The following is a 20,242-nucleotide window of genomic DNA, read 5'->3' on the forward strand; positions in this document are numbered from 1 at the left end:
TCTCATTAACTGATTATCAGGTTCATTAAGGCAAAGACATATGGAAATGCTCTGGTATAGTTAGAAATGAAAGAACAATAAAGATTTTGCCTGAGAATTCTGTTGGCCTTTATTAAGGTCTTGGCTTTTTGTCCAGATCAGTGAATCAGTGAGGACACAGTGATGTCTAGTTCTCTTAAAACTATAGTTCTAATTCACATACAGTGGGCAAATCTACGAAAAGATTAGGTACCCTATGAATGTGTGATAGGAGTGTAACATCATTAACATATCAATATTACAGGCCTGGAATAACTATGGTTATGTAAGTGCGGGAGTTCTTTCCATCCTTGCTTAGTTCAGTGTTAAAGGCATACCCATCCAGTCAGGATTTCAGGATACTCACCATGAATATACATGAGATAGATTTGTATATTCAGGAGGCAGTGCATGCAGATCTCTCTCATGTATATTCATTATGTGTTCAGCGTTGGCATTTGTAATGTTTCTTATTTCAAGTGTGCTTTTAAATATATGTTCATCTTTGGCATTGATCTTTCAGCAATGGACCACTGATGAAGGCAACCATACAAGCCGAAACACGGACCATGTAGGGTTCTATGTTTTCATTCATCAACTGAAGTTCATTCTACTGCCATACCATTTGTCAGCCGTTTTGATTTGCTAAAATTAGAGTGATCATAAAGGTGGCATTGTTTTATCGCATAAGATTGTGTGATCCCCATATAAACCAGCATACTTATGGGATCACTGATTTCTTTTTTTCTTTTTGCATGTGAACCAATCACAATTGTTTATATTGTTTTTAATTTATTTCATCGACTCCACTTTGCTGACTTTTGATTGCTGGTATTGTTTTGTGGCTTCCTTTATATCAAGTGGAGTTGGAGGTATTTTGTTTGTTGTTTTATTCATTTTGGGTATTCTGAAAACCAGCTGGCTTGATGTGCCCTCAGGACTGGATTGAGAAACACTGCATTACAGAATAATGCACAGACACCCTGCTGGCATACGGTTAAGTGCTAGCATTGTATACACTTACTTAGTCAAGGGTTGTGTAAATGGAGCACCTAGTCAAGGGTTGTGTAAATGCGAGCAGTTCTAGAATTGCCCTTCACTACCTTTGTGAGCAGACATTATCAGGAGCTATATACTTATGCTGAGAACAAGAAGGCCCAAGCTGAAAACAAACACACTTATCTGATAATATCTGTGGTCAAGCACACTATCAGTATTAGAAAATGGAATTTGACAAGAATTATTAAAACTATTTTTAAAATTTGGAGCCTGATAAACCAATTTTCCTCTCATTTTGTGTTTCGTGGCAAAGTACTGTGATTATCGTGGTGGTTCACTCAAATATGTAGAAACCAGGGGTAGCATAAAAGTTGTAGGTGATACCTTTTCTGAATAAATTCATGTAAACTGTTCTGAGCTCTCCCTGGGAGAACGGTATAAAAATTTAATAAATAAATAAATTGAATTAAGTCAATGCATTAAAGGTTTCATTGAACTAAGTCAATGTCTTGAAGGTTAGTCATAGATGTATTGAGTTAGTCCAGCATTATGGGATCAATTTCAACTTGTTTATTGACCTTTGAGTCTATAGAAAAATTGCTTAGTATTTGTACATAGGCCAATAAGTAATTTTCCGCTGCCAGTTTATTGACACTGACTCTGGTCACAGATTAATCAGTGCTAAGATTCCATTTTCTAAGTTCGAAAAAAGCTGGTTTGTTGACATGATTCTGTAAGTAGTAACATGAAATCAAGCAAATGTAATTTAGCATTGTAAGGCACTATTTTCAGCCATAAACTGCTAATTCATTATCAGGTGACAATATCTTGTTACAAAATCGTCATGTCACCAGTTTTCTGTTATTTAAATAAAGCAGAGAAGATGACTGTATCAGAGGCAGAAGTATTTGCCTACTAGACTCAAAAGGCCTGATTCTATAAATGGCACCTACCGATGTAGGCGCGTAACTTTGACCCTGTTCTGTCACACTGCGATAGCAATTTTTAGCGTGGGGATCCATGCTGAATGGCCTGCGCTGCTCCCGACGCTCATAGGAACTCAATGAGCATTGGGAGCAGCGCAGGCCATTCAGCGCTGCTCCCTGCGCTAAAGACTGCTATCGCAGTTTGATAGAAGAGGGTGTTAATTTTTTAAATAATTGGTTAGTAGGTGCTGATAATTGAAAGTGCCATTACAAACCAATTTAAAAATAATTCTAAAAATTAATTTGCCGATAGGTGCCTAACTCGGTAGGCACCTACAACTTGGATGTAGGCGTCTACATCAAGGTGCGTACCGGCACCTACACTAAAGGTAGGCATGGTTAGGGATATTTAAGAATGGAGTTTGGGTATGGACTGAGTTAGGCACAAGTATTTTAGGCCAAGATAACCCTGGTCTAATGTTCTGGCACCTAAGTTGTAAATGCCTTCAGACACCTAACTTGATTTAGGTAATGCTAGATGCGATTCTACAAATGCCACCTAACTGAATGCATGCAGTAGTTGCTGTTTTCCTAGGTGCCTACTGATTTAGGCACTATTTATAGAACCAGGCCCATAATATCTACTTTCATGCTTATGTTATATGCTGTATGTTATATAACACATACTGTTCTACGATTTAGGTTAATGCATCAAGATATGGTGTAATGTCCTAGATCAATGGTTTTCAACCACCTGGCCAGTCAGGTTTTCAAAGGGTTACCAGATGTCAGGGAAAACCTGGACATGTCCTCTTTTTAGAGAACTGTCCAGGTTCCTGGATGGACTTTCCAAAACTCAGCCGTTGGTCCGGGTTTGGGAAAGCCCCGAGCTCCGGCCACATCTGGAAGGCCTTCAGCACGCATGCGCGGATGACATCACATGAATCTGCGTATGCTGGAGGCCCTCCAGATGCAGCCTGCAGGTCGGAGAAAAGAGACAAGGCTTTTGGGATGGCGGGGCTGGAGGCAGAACACGGCGGGACTGGGAGCAGAACAAGGTGGAGCTGTAGGCAGAACAAGGTAGGGTTGGGGGAGGAATGGGTGGGGACATGCGTCCGGGTTTCTCTGTTCTTAAATATGGCAACCCTAAGTTTCAGGATATCCACAATGAATATGCATGAAATAGATTTGCATGCACTGCCTCTCTTCTGCATATCCATTGTGGATGTCCTGAAAACCCGACTGGCCAGGTTGTTTCTGAGAAATGGACTGAAAACCACTATCCTAGAGCAGTATTTCGCAAGAGTACCCCCTTGCCAGTCAGGTTTTCAGGATATCCACAATGAATATGCATGAAAAAATTTGCATATAATGGAAGCAGTGTATGCAAATCAAGTTTATGCATATTCATTGTGGATATCCTGAAAACCTGACTGGCAAAGGAGTACTCTAGAACCGAGTTGAGAAACACTGTCCTAGACGACATACAGTATACTAATGCAAAATGTGACAACATTTGCAAATGCCGTACTCTGACTTCTTCAAGTAGTAGTAACTATGAAATGAGGTCTCTACAGAGTTGGCACAGTAGAAAGATGGTGTGATATCTAAGCTATTGAAAACTTGCTAAATGCCTTAGATTAGAGACTGCCCACAGTACCCTAATTGCTTTCAGGTAGTTCAGTTTGTCAAACATTATTTTTTATTTACAGGTATTGTGCAGTATCAATTTACAGAAGCTACCTAATTTAATCATTCCATAAATATTATATGAGCGCAAGTTTCTTCTGGCTATTGTAGAAAAATGCACTTGACTCTAAAGTTCATGGCATTAAATATAAATAGTTTATATAAGGCTGTTTTATCTTCCCTTCTTTATATATAAAAAAAGGGGGCAGGACAGCAAAGGTAACCTTGCAGCAATGCAGCACGATCATCAGGGACGGACTTACACAAGGTTGGTTGCGTTAGCCTTTTGCAGCCTCATCATCAGGAAACTGTCAAATTAACCGAGTTCCAGAAGGGAGGGTTCGTGACCAGTCCTGGTTTATTCCAGTACAGTGTGGCATTAGTAGTTCCTGACTGGATCCACTGAAATTGGCTCTCCCTCCTGGAACTGGATGACGCAGCATCTCTGCTTCATTATGACAGCGGTGCTAGTTCAAACACATAACTGAGTTTTAAGATAAACACCAAAATGCAATTTAAAACTTTATACGCAGATAACATTCTATAAACGGGCATAAATTCAGTTGACAGTAAAGGAGGCATCTTTCTGTTCATATATGTTAGCACAGAAGTCATTCAATGGTCAGTTAGAAGGTGGCCTTGCTGCTGTTATGACAGTATGCCAATTGTGTGAACAAATTCCAAATTAATAAATAAATAAGCATGGGAGTATGCACACTGTGACCTGGCACTTGAGCCAGCTTATATCATTTGTAGGTTCTGGACAAACACATTGACTAGTCTTTACAACAACATTTAAGCCCCCAAGCTGTAGAAAGTAAACACTCATTACAGATATTTATAGAGGAAGTAGAATGTGATTAACCAGGTCAGAATTATTGGCCACCCTAATGTTTGTGTTTAGTTTTCATTTCAGTTGTAGAAACGCAGCGTGGACAGCCATTTCTCTGACAACTTCCATTTGGTGTTTTAGAAACCAGGTGTGGTAAAGCAAGTTCCTTCGGAAGAGTTAGAAAATAGAATATCGGCAGCAGTCAAGGAATCTCTCTAACGTTTGTCCAATATGACCATGTTTTGGCGTTTAGAAATTCACACGACCCCATATGGTGAAAACAAATTAGTAAACCCACTGTATTAGGATTTAGCTCATGCCTTTTCAGATGAACTACATTTTGTTACAGTAGGTTCTTCCCTGTCACCAGAGGGCTTACAATCTTAAGTTTGTACCTGAGACAATGGAGGGTTATGTGAATTGTCCAAGATCACAAGAAATTGGTGGGATTGGAACCTGGGCTTCAGTGGCTCTCAGCCCCCTGATCTATACTCTAGGCTATTCCATCCCACATGACCCTCCCTTCCTCTCATTCCCTCGCTCATCCCTTCAGTTACTGAAAGCATAAAGACAGCAATTGCTGTGCTGTGTTCCCTATAGATACTGTATGTCCTTGTGTACTCACAGGCTCCAATAAACTGCATGGTATTCCAGTTTAAATAGAAGCCCACACAGGACCAGTGGCATAGCCACAGGGGGAACCTGGACCCCCACTTTGGTATTAGGCTCCCCAAAATTGAGACACACTCTGCTGCTCTGACTGATAGGGGTCTCCAAGTCAAGCCAGTAGAAGAGGTCTTCAATGGTAGCGTGGCAATTGGCAGCACTAGGCCACTACCTGGCTGGCTCTCCCTGCTGCACATGCCCAGTTTCATACCTGCACAAACACTGAGCATGTGCAGGGAGGGGGTGGCACGGCAGTGGAATTTTCCATGGGCTGCCACTGCATCTCCCCCTGTGCATGCTTGATTTTTGTGTATGCATGGGAGAAGAAGTGTGGTGGCAGCCCAAGGAAAGTGCTACTGATTGCCAGGCTCCTGCTGGAGGACCTCTTCCACTGGTAGGGATTAGGGATCCCTGTCAACTCAAGTGCATGAGAGTGACAGGATGGATAAAGGTTTGTGTCTCCTCTCATTTTGGTGTCAGGCCACCTCAGAATTAATGGCTATGTGACTGCTGTGGCTGATGCTGGCTACTTGACTGCTGTGAACCCTTACTGAATAATAGGCCCCATGCTGACCACTACTCCTGGTGTAGGTCATATGGAGGTCTAAAGGTGTGGGCAGCAACCCTGAGTCTGTGACTTCCCCCCCAATACAGGGATACTGTAATCCCCTTTGGGGTCCCAACCCACAGTTTGTGATTCTCTAGACTAAGGCCTCCTTTTACTAAACTGCGATAAAATTATCTAGCATGAGGAGCCACGCTGAATGGCCCGTGCTACTCCCAACGTTCACTGAGTTCTCATGAGCGTTAGGAGCAGCGCGGGCCATTCAACGTGGCTCCCCGTGCTAGAAACTGCTATCGCAGTTTTGGAAAAGAGGGGGGGGGGGGTAAAAGATGCTAAGATAAGGATCCTGCTTGAATGTTTGAAGCTGAAACAACCACTAGAGAAAATTCTCTTTTTATAATGCATACTTTTTTTTAAACTACTCCTTTCTCTAAAGCCAACAGATCATTTCGCAATAGATACTGATGTTATAATTCACTGGCCACTAGTTTGAAATCTCAAACTTTAGTTTTGCGCACTTATCTAGGGACCAATCCCACAACTGAACCAAAGGTATTTCTTTAGCAGTGTGCATTCATCACTATTATTGAGTCTGACTGAGAGACTAAAGGACGATAGTTATCAACACAGGCTACTTTTAAGACCTGTTATTTTACTGTTAACTAGTGCTGTTTTAGCAGAGGCACCATCAAATTCAATGAGACCTAGTTACCAATAACAGTAAAATAACAGATTTTGACAGTAGCCCATGTTGATAACTTCCCACCTAAATTACATTGATTGATGAACAGGATGATACGAAGGGTTACCAGAGACTATGGAAGACAGAAAAACATATTTTTATTTTACTGAAAGCTTAAATGAGAAAAGGAAGAATAAAAAGAGCTTGAAATGCATATAAATATTAGAATATTTTCTAAGTTTCCCTTAAAAAGATTTCTAGGATGTAATGTATTGAAAAGACTTGTTATTTGTTTCAGCTACACAAACTGATATTGCAAAAGTAGATATGTAGAAAACTAGAACCAAATAGATGGCTGAATATCTTACCTTGAAAATGTAGCATCATTTTTACTGCAGTCATCCGGGGTTAAAAAGGAATGCAACTAATGTCTAGGGATTAGATGCCAACAGTATAATTTAGTGCACATAGTAAAGCCAATAGACAACATTAAAAAAAGCAAATGCGATAGGAAAAATCATCCTTGACCACCTGTCTATGCCATTCACATCAGTCAAATCTGGGATTTTGATTTTGAGCTGAGACGCTCTTCTTCGTAAACGGCCCTTTTTGTGAACCATGTGCCTATCCAATGTGTTTCTGCTGTAGGCGTCTCGACTGGAGGTGGGTTTTCTGTACTGGATGCTGGCACTGTCGTAGGAAAACATAGTGGCCCTTGGGTCATTAATACTTGCCAGCCCTTCTGATCCACCGACTTCATTTCTTATTTCAAGTGTTGTTAGAAGAATATTTCCATGGGCATCAACCTATGGCGCAAATGAACACTGTTAGTGATGTTTGCTCTTGAAGAACCATGCTTCACTTGTTAGTTTTTGGAATAAATCTCCCAGAGACACTGTTTATTGACCAACAACAAATACAAGTAATGAAAACGAAGAAAGACAAGTGACAGGTCTTCCCCTAGAGGGTAAAAATTCTCACCCCAAGCTATGGCCCTCTTTTATGAAGCCATGGTAGAGATTTCTATTGCAGCCCGGGGTGCTAAATGCTCCAACTTGATTTGCACGTTGTATTACAAGGGGCCACTGAAAAGTTCTCAGCACAACCAACAAAGTTGGGGCAGTCTCCATCAAGGCTTTTTAATCGCTGGCCACAGTGGTATTAGCTCTGATGTTCATAGGAAATCTTGAGTGTCAGAGTTTTTACCGCCGTGACTGGCAATATAAAAGCCTAACGTGACTTCATAAAAGGAGGGGTTAGTCTGGCGATTTTCCACTTTTTTGTTCTATATTTTTACGACAGAATGAAAAAAGTGGAATTCACTGTATAAGTGTATAGCCTTTGATATAAATTGCCCAAACTTTGTTGGTTGGGCTGAGAATTGTTCAGCAGCCTCTTATAGCCCCCTTAATATGACTCTTCTTTTGGTTTCTGGGTCAAATCAATCCAACCCTTGAATTGTTTGTGTGCACCACTGACATTCTCCACATCGCCTATGGCCATCTATGATTTCTTTTGCAGATTGTAATCCATCTTTCTATAACTCAAAAATTCTCCTATGGCCCTACTGTGTTGAAAGGTGGTATATTAGTTCCCATCACCTTTATCTTTACCCTTCTCTAAAATCCTCAGATAAAGACAATATTCTTGAATGCTCAAAATTCGACTTTGAAATGCTGGAACTTAAATTAGAAAATGGTAGAATTGCCATTTATTGATCTTGTTAAGTGTTTTAGAGAATATCCTCTAATAGCAAATTAATGGCTAATACAACATACAAATCAAGTAATATATGAGTTTATATGATTCAATGCCCTTGCCAGCTGTTATATGTAGGCAGATCCTCCATATCAGTAATAGTTCCCCTTACTGAACATAAATCATGGATAATTAATAACATTTTGACTGCTCTGCTAGTACAACATTGGGTTGACAAGTCACATTCTATAAAATTCATTAAATGGAGAATTCTAGATGTCATAGAGATGGGGGTGGGAGGGAGACAACTTTTTTTATATTACAAAGACCGGATATTTATTTAAAATACTATATACAAGCAGGCTTAAACCTTGAAATTGATTGGCAGTCTTTATTGTGAAACTGAGCTGTTGAATGGCTGGTAGAATCATGTGTAAGGACTATATAACAGTTCAAACAAACATGGCGGCCATTTTACAAGCATTGAATCAAGGGTGGCAGTAACAATCAATAGTAGGCAGGCATTATATGGGATAAGATGCTTATTCAAATAGTTAAATGTGTTTATTTATCATAGAACTTTTGTAAAATATTTTTTTCAGAGGACCAGAGCCCTGGGGGCAGAGACCACAAAACATGGACCATAATGGTTGGTGGTCACTTGACAACTGAAAATTGAGAGACAGAACAAAAGATAAATTATATTTCTTATATATTTTGAAAAAAAGAATACAAGTAAAATTTATCTGATAATGTTATGTGTAATAAAAGTACAGTAGTCTGTTAAAGAGTGAGTTGAGTCATAAACTATTGAGAGGATGCTCATGTGAAACAAGTCACTGCTGAGGACATAACATAAGGTACACTATGTAGAAACATTGCACAAATCCCATTAGCAGCATGTGAGGTTCTTGATATAATATTCTGTAGTACTGAGACATCGATGTAGTGATTTATTTCCTCTGCTATTTAAATATTTGGAAGAACAAAGGAGTGGAACAAGAAAAACTCTGTATCCAGATAACCTTTATTCTGAAAAGCTTGATTGCAACTATCAATATATGCAAGAAAACACCAAAAAATAATAGTCGAAATGGAAGAGGACCCAACATGGTCCATGTTTTGGTATGCAGTGCCTTCCTCAGGAATCCAATCTTCTATAACAGGGGTATGCAATTCCGGTCCTTAAGAATCATAGGCAGGTCAGGTTTTCAGAATATCCCCAATGAATATATATATATATAACAAATCATTTAGAAAGCTATATATTCAAAATTTAAATAAATATTTATTAATTAATAATTCAACTAATTCAAATAACTCTATAATACTTATCATAATACACATTCACTCCATACATGAATAGAACCCACTCACAATTTCAATCACCCCAATAAAAGGATCAAATGTAAACTTCCTCTCAGTGTTCACCCGTATCAAAAATAGCAGCAGTCACTGTAGTTTGTATTTAAATCATCAATGTATCAGCAGCAAAAACAATCCATATTCCTTTTCTCGTTCTTGTCTCCACTTATAGAAATTCTGTAATGTCCATTCATTTAAGCTCGACACGATTTTGTGTTTTGTCAAAAGGCGTCTTCAGGAGCTTAATCTAGGAGCGGTTCCATTGCATCTGATAAATCTTTACATTACATTACATTATATTAGGGACTTCTATTCTGCCTATACCTTGCAGTTCAAGGCGGCTATATGAAACACTCAACTCGCAGCTTACCTTGGTTTTTGATATTGGGATTATTCCAAAGGGACATGAGTGGGCTAACACTAATTGAGATATCAGCTATTTTATCTAAATGATGGAGAGCATGCTGCGTTGAATTCAAAAGAGAGTATTTTCTCAAATGTCTGGGTATTGATATCGTTAATAGGCAAGAGATGTGTAAAGGTTTGCATAGAAAACATTCCATTTCATACCAATTAGGAGGGTCTTGAGAGAAGGAGTCATTGACCCAGTAAGCTCCATATTTAGTTAATGAAGCAATATAGTAGTGGTAGAAATCTGGAAAGTTAAGACCACCGTTAATTTTAGAGGCCTTCAGCTTGGCTAGAGCAATTCGAGGTTTTTTCTTGTTCCATATAAATTCAGATAGCTTCTTATTTAGCCAATGGAAAAATGATTTCTGGCATAAAAGAGGAAGCATTGAGAGGATGTAATTAATTTGAGGTGCTAGGGTCATTTTGATGGATGCTATTCTACCCCACCAAGACAAATAAAGTGGAGACCACCTAGATGTAGTGTTAAGAACTAAATTTTTGATTTTGGATATATTAAGATCTTGAGCAAAGACTGGATCTTTGTGTATTAAAATCCCTAAATATTTCACAGCTTCATTTGACCATGTGAATGGAAAATTTGCCAAGTCTGATTGAAGAATGTTATTGTTCAGAGGAAAGATTTCTGATTTCTCCCAATTTACAGAATATCCTGAGAAGCTAGAATATTGTTTGATGATATGTATAAGATGAGGGAGAGAAGATTGAGGGTTCCTTAGAAAAATTAATACATCATCAGCATATGCTGCTAGTTTGAAGTCTCGATCAGAGGAGGGAATACCATTAATTAGTGGGCATTGTCAAATAGCAGAGAGAAGAGGCTCCAACACTAAATTGAACAATAGTGGTGAGAGAGGACAGCCCTGTCTAGTGCCTCTATGAAGGGGAAATTTATTGGATAAAGAGTTATTAATTAGAATACGAGCATTAGGACTATGATATAATGTTTTTATCCATTTCGTGAAAAATGATCCAAAGTTATACCATTTTAGGACATTGAAAAGAAAAGACCACTCCACTCGATCAAAGGCTTTTTCAGCGTCTATAGCTAGGCCTATTATTGGGTCTGTCAATGTTTTAGCATGAGCATTGATGTGGTGAAAAAGTCGTAGGTTATCTCCTATATATCTTTGTTTAATAAATCCCGTTTGGTCTTTGTGTATAAGATGTGGAATCACTTTGGTGAGTCTTAATGCAAGTAACTTTGCCATTATTTTATAATCTAAGTTAAGGAGAGAGATGGGACGGAAGTTTTTGACCAAGGTAGCGTCTCTGTCAGGTTTAGGGATTACAACGATAGTGGCTTCTGTGAAATTAAATTGTTTATCTGGAGAGGAGTGGAGGAAATCATAGTATGTAAGGAGATGAGGAGCTAAGATGTTTCGAAATAGTTTATAAAATTCGTTAGTAAAACCATCCGGACCTGGGGCTTTTCCAGTCGATAGGGAAGATATAGCAGTTTCTATTTCTGTTATGGTTATCGGAGAATCTAGTTCCAATTTAACAGGCTCCGATATGGTCGGGTGAGATAAGGAGGAAAGAAAAGAGTCTATATCTGATTCAGGAGCCACAACTTCAGATTTATATAATGAAGTATAAAAATTTTCAAATTGAGAAGAAATTGAAGATCTGGTTTTGACTAATTGTCCTAATGAATTTTGGATAGATGTGATATGTAATCTTTTGGATTTAATTTTAAGGTATCTGGCCAGTGGACGACCCATAAGATTATCCCCCATATAGTGACCAGAATTGGAAATGAAGATATCTCGTCTGGCTGTGCATGAAACTAAAGTATTATATTCATATTTAAGTTTTTGGATATGTTGGAGAATAGTTGGGTCATGTAAGTGATTAGACATATGTTGTATTTCTAATGTTTTAATAGCGTTTTCTAATTCTTTTTCTTTTTTCATGGACTGTTTTTTTTTTCCAAGAGGCAATTTTTATCAATTCACCTCTAATGGTTGCTTTATAAGCTTCCCAGATTATGGAAGGACAAACTTCAGGATCTTTAGAGTTATTTTCGAAGAATTCTAATGTAAATGAGTTGATTTTTTCAACAGTTTCTTCATCCAAGAGTAAGGCGTTGTTTAGTCGCCAAGAAGGAGATTCATTACGTGGAGCCGAAATAGAAATATATAAAGAAATGGCAGCATGGTCCGTAAGGGAGATTGGATGTATACTAGTATTAGTAAGGTCATGAATGAGAGAGGAGGATATAAGAAAGAAATCAATTCTCGAGTATGTATTATGTGGTGGTGAAAAATGTGAATATTCTCTACCTTTCGGGTGAAGTAGTCGCCAAGGATCTACAAGGGAGAAAGCATCTTTTAGGGCCTGTAGAGCTGTGAAAGACTTGGTCTTGGATGGTTTTTTTCTATGTTTCTATGTTCGGTTTTATGTGTTTTTTGAATAGAAGGGTTTTTATTTCTTTTTTGAAGGTTTTGTAGTCTGTGGTCGAGATCAATAGGTTGTAGAGTTGGGGGTTGAGTGTTGCAGCTTGAATGGCTAGGAGGTTGTCGAACAGTTTTTTTCTTTTGACGTTTTTGGTTGGAGGGTGTGTGAATGGTGCGTGAGTTCTTCTATGTCTGGTGAGGTGGATTGAATTATTTAGCTGAAGAAATCAGTTACCCCCCCATTCCATACACATTAATTTTCTTCCATTTTTGTTCCCATTATAAAAAACACTGATAAGTTCCCAGAAAAAAAATACATTAAAATAAGAAGTAAAAACAAAGGCCCCTACAGATGAGAACATAACATAGGAATAGCCTAACTGGGTCAGACCAATGGTCCATCATGCCCAGTAGCCCATTCTCATGGTAGCCAATCCAGGTCTCTAATACCTGGTCAAAACACAAAGAGTAGAAACATTCCATGCTACCGATCCAGGGCAAACAGACACATCCCCCATGTCTTAATAACAGACTATGGACTTTTCCTCCAGGAATTTGTCCAAATCTTTCTTAAAACCAGCTACACTATCTGCTGTTACCATAACTTCTGGCCACTTCATTTTTAAGTTTAGATCTTTCCTTCCAAACAGAGACCTTCCTAGATGTCAAATACAGCACAAGGTAACTTCACATGAACTTAGCTGTGTAGGAAATGTGAATCTCCTCATACACCCACCATATAGTGCAAAAATGTGCAAAGGTCTGTTTTTTCTTTCGATCACTACATAGCCTAATGCCACACAAGCAGCGCTGTTACAAACATTTTCTGTAGGTCAGTGCTAAGGTTAACAAAGTTTCCTTCCTTGGACCATAAGGAGATACTGACAAACCACTGGAAGAGATCCCAAAACAAATACCCAGGAACAACACCCAAAGACCCACTCAGTGTGTGAACCAGTTGAGTGGAGTGGACTAACTGGGGGGGGGGGGGTGGAAATGGGCCCAGAGTTTGCTCAGCAGAATTTCCCAGACCACCTCTTCCTCTCAACACATTGACACGCTGCCACCACCACCACTAGGAACACTCACCGGGTAGGCCAGCAATGCTATAAACTTTATAAAACACATTATTGTATTTTCTTATAAAGTACATATTTTAACTGAACTCTCTGACATCCTCAGCCTTTCCATTCACAAAAATAAAAGGAAGAAAAGTTCCCATTTCCTGCTGTCTCATGTCCTCGGCCTATACAATATTTTTCTTCTGCAGACCCTTCAAAAGTCTGACCAAATCCTTGTTTCACTTGCATTATAAAGTACTGAGGATGCCATCTCTCCCCAATCCCAGGTCCTAAAGTCTAAGACAGTAGCGCAAACTAGTGCTGCCAGATTCAGGAAAAAAAATTTTGGTTTATCGATTCGATTTTCCTGCCCAATTGGGTGTTTTTTTCAAACATCCTGGTGGGTTTATTTTATAGCTTTTTCACCCCCCTTTGGCTTCTCCTAACCACACTGGCGCTATGGTGTAAATAAAATAAAGAAACAAAAAGGACTTTTCCTCTCTCTGTTAAATCCTAGCTCACGTTTGCGGTCTAACACCAGCTCTGGCAGGATACACATTTCAAATCTGACATATTGTAATCACAAAACAGAAAATAAAATTAGTTTTTCTACCTTTTGTTGTCTGGTTATTTTTCAAATCTTGTTGGTCCAAGGCTCTGGTTGTCTACTGATAACTTGCTTACCAGGGTCTCCTTCTTTCTCCTTACTCCGTGCTAACCATCCATCTGCCATCTCTGTCCTCCCCTTCCATTTCCCTCCCCCGGATGTCTGGCATCTTTCCTTTTTTTCATCTCCCTCCACAGATCCACCTTTTCTTAACTACCCTTTCATCCAGCATCTCTCCCTCCTTCCCTACCACCCCAGGGTCCACCATCTCTCCCTTTCTTTTCCCAACTACCCTCCTAACTAGTATCTCTATCCCCCCCTCCACACCATCCCTTGTGTCCAACTTCTCTCCCTTTCTGTTCCTTCCTTCCCTAAAACCCATGGTCCATCATCTCTCTCCCTCTTCTCTATTTTCAGACCCATTATTTCTTCCCACCCAAAGTCCGGCATATGCATGTCTCTTTGAACCCCTCGCCCTTCCCTCCGTGTACTTCTACACCAGGGCCCCCCCTCCCCTGAAGCCCTGTCCGCACCTTAAAGGTCTGCATCCCACCCCTGAAGGGCTGTCCCCCCCTTGAAGGCCTGTTCCCCCGAAGGCCTGCACCCCCCCACTAAGGCCTGCACCCCCCAAAGGCCTGTCCCCCCCCTTGAAGGTCTGCCTGCCTGTTCCCCTTGAAGGCCTGTCCCCCCCTTGAAGGCCTGCACCCCCTGAAGGCCTGTCCCCCCCCTTGAAGACCGGCCTGCATGCCTGTCCCCCTTGAAGGCCTGTCCCCCCTTGAAGGCCTGCCTGCCTGTCCCCCTTGAAGGCCTGTCCACCCCCCGAAGGCCTGCACCCCCCCTGAAGGCTTGTCCCCCCCCTTGAAGGCTTGCCTGCCTGTTCCCCTTGAAGACCTGTCCCCCCTGAAGGCCTGTCTCCCCCCTCCACAAGGCCTGCCTGCTTGCCCCACCCTGAAGGCCTGCTGCCCCCTCACTACCTCGAAGGACCGCTCGCCCCCACCACCACCACCACGAAGCACTGCTCATCCCCACGGCTTCCCCGCACCATTTCCCTGGGGAAACAGCCTGCAGCAAGATCGCGATGCCAGCGATCTTTGCCTGCTTCGGCTGTTTCCTCCGCTGCGGTTCCGCCCCTCCTCTGACATCAGAGGAGGGGGCGGGACCACAGCGGAGGAAACAGCCGAAGCAGGCAAAGATCACTGGCATCGCGATCTTGCTGCAGGCTGTTTCAAGACGCGACATCCGGTGCAGGGGGGGGAACCGGACCGGGAGCACCCCCTCAGAGCTTGCACCTGGGGCAGAATTCCCCCCCCCCCCCCCCCCCCCCCCTCCTTGGTACGCCACTACTCGGTTGAGACATCCAGACCAGGATCAGACAACCGAAGTTTCAGCGTTTGGCTGTTGTCTGATCCTGGTCTGGATATCTCATCCGAGTAAGCTGCGAGTTGAGTGTTTCGTATAATGATTTATCAGATGCAATGGATCCGCTCCTAGATTAAGCTCCTGAAGACACCTTTTAACAAAACACGAGATCGTATAGGTATCTGACAGTGAGTGTGAGTTTGGATTTGAATACTGCTAGAGATACTATCCCCTATCCTTTTCAACATCTATATGTCCTCCCTAAAACTCCTCCACCTATCCCCCCTAGAAACAATTTACACTTATGCAGACGACATCCTCGTCCTCCTCGAGACCGATTCGAACCTCACCGACCTGTCTAAGAACATATCCTCTTGTATAATGAACCTACAATCCTGGGCCCACACTGTGCAAATGAAATTGAATGAGTCCAAAACAAGACTTCTTTGGCTCGGTCCAAAACTAGATCGCCTACCCACCTCCATCCCACTACCCTCTGGCTCCTCTCTGAAGCTTGAGTTCTCGAGCAATGTCTTGGGCATCATCATTGATTCCACATTGTCCTTCAATGACCACCTCCAATCCTTGGTAAAAAAATGCTTTTTCAGCCTTCACATGCTGAGGAAAGTTAGATCCTGCTTCCATCAAAAACATTTTACCCTCCTTGTCCAATCCATCATCCTCTCCAGATTGGACTATTGCAAATCTATCTATTTAAGCCTAACTAAGAAAAACCTCCACAGACTCCAACGGATTCAGAATGCCGCGGCCAAGCTCATCTTCACTAAAAGTAAATTTGACCATGTCTCCCCGCTCCTGGCCAAGCTCCACTGGCTTCCGATAATCACCAGGGTCCACTATAAATGCGCCTGTTTAACTTTCAAAATCCTATATGGTATCCTCCCTCCCTTTATCCCTCTTTCTTGGAATTCCTCAAACCTTAATACCACCAGATCCTCCCACAAATTAAAACTATCCTTCCCCTCGCTAAAAGGCATTTCCCACACAGGAAAGCTAGGGACCTCCCTTCACTTCAAAATCACTGAGCTCTGGAACAACCTTACCTCCCCTCTTCGGAACTTGAGCTCTCTCCAAGTTTTACGCAAACATCTGAAAACCTGGCTTTTCTCAAAAAATGTAAGTCTCCCTCCAACTTAGGAATCAAGGAAACTCTTATATCTTGGCATCCCAAGTCCTCTAAATTTTCTTCACACTTCTACCTCTAACCCTCTGTTGTAGTTCCTTCCTATTTCTCCTACTGTAAACCACGTCGAGCTCTACGAACGTGGAGATGATGCGGTATACAAACCTAAGGATTAGATTAGATTAGATTAGATGGAGCATGATGATTTGACTCTGGCAGCCTGTTCCAGGCATACGGCATGGCAAGAAAAAAAGGACGGAGTTTGGAGTTGGCAGTGGAGGTAAAGGAAACAGATAAGAGGGACTTACCGAATGAACGGATGTCAGTGCAGGGCAAGATGATGCAGACTATTATAGGGTACAGGGTGACAGAGCATATACATAAGCATAGATTAAAGGGGGAAGACTAACATGGATTTAGTCAGGGGAAGTCTTTCCTCACCAATCTACTGCATTTCTTTTAAGGGATGGATGAACATGTGGCTAGAGGTGGGTCAGTTGATGTCGTGTGTTTGGATTTTCGAGGGTGTTTGACAAAGTACCTCATATGAAGGACTTCTGAGGAAATTGGAGAGTCATGGGCTAGATGGTAATGACCTGTTATGGATTGGGAACTGGTTGAAAGACAGAAAATGGAGATTGGGTTTGAATGGTCAGTATTCTCGGTGGAGAAGGGTGGATAGTGGGGCTCCCCAGGAGTCTGTGCTGGGACCGCTGCTTTTTAATGTGTTTATTGGTGATCTAGAGATGGGAATAACTAGTGGGATGGCTGAATTTGCTGATGACCCCAAATTTTTCAAAGTTGTTGAATCACAGGAAGATTGTGAAGAATTGCAAGAGGACTTTGTGAGACTGGGGGACTGGGCATCAAAATGTTGGATAACATTTGATGTGGGCAGGCGCAGAGTGATATATGTGGGAGGGAGGAGGCTGAACTATAGCTACATGATGTAGGGTTCCATATTGGGAGTCGTCGCCCAAGAAAATGTAATGTAATGTAATGTAATTTATTTCTTATATACCGCTAAACTCTGTTAGGATTCTAAGCGGTTTACAGAAAAATAGACAATAGGGTGCATTAAAATTATAAGTAAAATAGGTACTTAGAAATTCCCTTACTGTCCCGAAGACTCACAATCTAACTAAAGTACCTGGAAAAATGACAATTAGTAGAGTAATGAAGAAATAAAATAGAGAATAGATGAGAAAAATAAGAAAATAAACATTCTAATAAGACTACAATGATCTAAAGGACTTTGAAAGGTTGAAAAAAGAGGGGAGATAAGAATAGATGCAGAGGGAGAACCGTTGAAGCAATAGAATTCTGGGGAAATTTAAATGAAATTTGAATGATAAAATAAAACAAAATAAGTGGTAAAACAATAAGTGAGATTAAAAAATATATCATAAACTAAAAAGAATTGAAAATAAAATTGAAAAATGATCTAGGTATCATCGTTGAGGATACATTGAAACCCTCAGCTCGATGTACGGAGCGGCTAAGAAAGGAAATGTAATGGTAATTATCCGGAAGGGAATGGAAAACAAAAATGAAAATGTTATAATACTCTTGTATTCCCATATGGTACGGCTATACCTCGAATACTTTGTGCAATTCTGGTCATTGTATGTAAAAAAAAAAGATATAGCAGAATTAGAAAAGATTAAGAGAAGGACAACTGTTGAAAGGGATAGGATGACTTCCCTAAGATGAAAGGCTAAAGCAGCCAGGGCTCTTTAGCTTGGAGAAGAGATATCTTAGGGATAATATGATAGAAATCTACAAAATACTGAGTGGAGTGGAACGGGTAGATGTTTTTATAAACTCCTATTCCTTTTCCAAAAATACTAGGACTAGGGACCATGCGATGAAGCTACTAAGTAGTAGATTTAAAATGAACTGTATAATTAAATTCTGGAATTCATTGCTAGAGAATGTGATAAAAGCAGTTAGCTTAGCAGGGTTAAAAAAAGGTTTGGATAACTTCCTAAAAGAGAAGTCCATAAGTCATTATTAAGATAGATTTGATAAAATCCATTGCTTAATCCTAGGATAGGCAACATAAAATATGTTTTACTCTTTGGGTTTTTGCTAAATACTTGTGACCTGGGTTGGCCACTGTTGAAGACAGATTACTGGGCTTGATGGGCCTGCAGTTTGTCCCAGTATGACAGCTCTTATGTTCTTATGTATAAGAAGTCCTTTAGGCACCTAAGTGACAACTCAAAAATCAAGAGGAAATAGAGAACAATAAACAAATTAGCAACTATACAATCTCCACTTTAAACGCTGGAAAAAAGCTCATATCTAAACCCCTTTATTTGTATTGTATTGTATTAAGCATTCAATTTAATTCAATGTACAGGTATGTGCCAACTTACATACATACATAATTTGAACACTGCTATTTACGTGTATTCTTGATGCCTGCAACTAAGTGACTCCTGATAGAATTACTCCCTTGTACATTAATGCATGTGATGATTTACACACTTTAATGTGTCTAAATTTAGGCATTCCTCGAGACATAATTTGGTCAGGATAGAAATCTATACCACATACTGAATATTCCAATGCATTCCTGTATTTTCCACTATCTAAATCTATTCTCAGATTTGGCAGGGGAAAAGTGCACAGACCCTTTTGTATTGGCAGTAATGTTAGAAAATGCTAATAGACACTACTTTGGAGTCATTGTGGAGAATGTATTGAAATCTTCAACTCAGCATGTAACAGCTTTCAACAGCAAACAGAATTTCAGGAACTATTTTGAAAGAAATAGCAAAAGGAAAAATAAAGCTGACAGTGATTACATCTTATGTATTAGGTTCATTTGTGGTCACCCAGTCTTAGAAAATAAATAACAACAAGAAAAGGGCCAGAGAAGAGCAACAGAAATGGTAGAGGTAATGGGACAGCTCCTTTACAAAGAAAGGTTAAACAGGTTAGGGTCTTCAGCTTGGAGAAGAGAAAAAATGAAAAGGAATAGAAGTTTATAAAAACATAAGCAGGTGAAACAGACAAAGAGGAAATAAGATATTAACCTTTCAAATATCACTAGGACTAGGGGGCATTCCATGAAAATAATTAGTAGAAGGTTTAAAATGAATTTGAAAATTTTTTTTTCAGTCAAAATGCAATCTAGTTGTGAATTCTTTGCCTCAAGTCATGATCAAAGCTAGTACAGCTAGCTGAAAAAGTTTTATACATGTTTCTGGAACACAGGTCCATTAACAACTATTAACCAGGTAGATTACCCAATAGCATCTCTTGGTCATTTCTTCCTAGTACAGTGCCATAGAGTATTGTGACAGAGAAGATGCTGGCTCAGTGGATCATTGTATTGGTCAAGCATGGTATGTCTTCTCTTTCTAAACACTCATGAATTATACATTTGTATCAAGGCTACAATATTAGTGTTACTAGGACATCACAATTATTAAAAAACAAAAAAGGCACTTGAATTTATTTAAATAATCCATTACCTGAACTTTATTCATGTCTAGTTTTGTCTTCTCATTATTGGCTTGTTCTGCTTTTTCAGCTGCTTTTTTTTGAAGCTGAGGACCTTTTCCAAAGAATATGTAGTTTACAAAGGCATACTCGAGCAAAGCCAAAAACACAAACACAAAGCAGCCCATCAGGTAAATATCAATGGCCTTTACATAAGGAATCTTGGGCAGTGTCTCCCTGAGATGAGTGCTGATAGTAGTCATAGTCAGTACAGTGGTTATTCCTAAGGAATAAGAATCATTATTATTATAGGAATCCAGCCACAATTACCTTGCAAATTGTATTTTTTT

The 20,242-nt window shown here is 40.2% G+C and overlaps 1 protein-coding gene across 2 annotated transcripts in view; it reads right to left on the reverse strand.

Moving 5' to 3' along the window:
* Positions 1 to 6,835: 6,835 nt before the first annotated feature.
* GABRB1 (gamma-aminobutyric acid type A receptor subunit beta1) overlaps positions 6,836 to 20,242 on the reverse strand; it is a 448,531-nt gene continuing 435,124 nt past the window's right edge. Inside the window, exons 8-9 of one of the 2 annotated variants that reach the window (XM_033946143.1) lie at positions 19,931 to 20,175; positions 6,836 to 7,183 (exon numbers count right to left, since the gene is read on the reverse strand). In XM_033946143.1, the coding sequence (XP_033802034.1) occupies positions 6,836 to 7,183; positions 19,931 to 20,175 (593 nt within the window). Of the gene's footprint in view, positions 7,184 to 19,924; positions 20,176 to 20,242 lie in introns of both variants that reach the window. The other variant, XM_033946134.1, reaches the window with a different exon arrangement.

Source organism: Geotrypetes seraphini, chromosome 1 (assembly GCF_902459505.1).
Source record: "Geotrypetes seraphini chromosome 1, aGeoSer1.1, whole genome shotgun sequence".
NCBI lineage: Eukaryota > Metazoa > Chordata > Amphibia > Gymnophiona > Dermophiidae > Geotrypetes > Geotrypetes seraphini.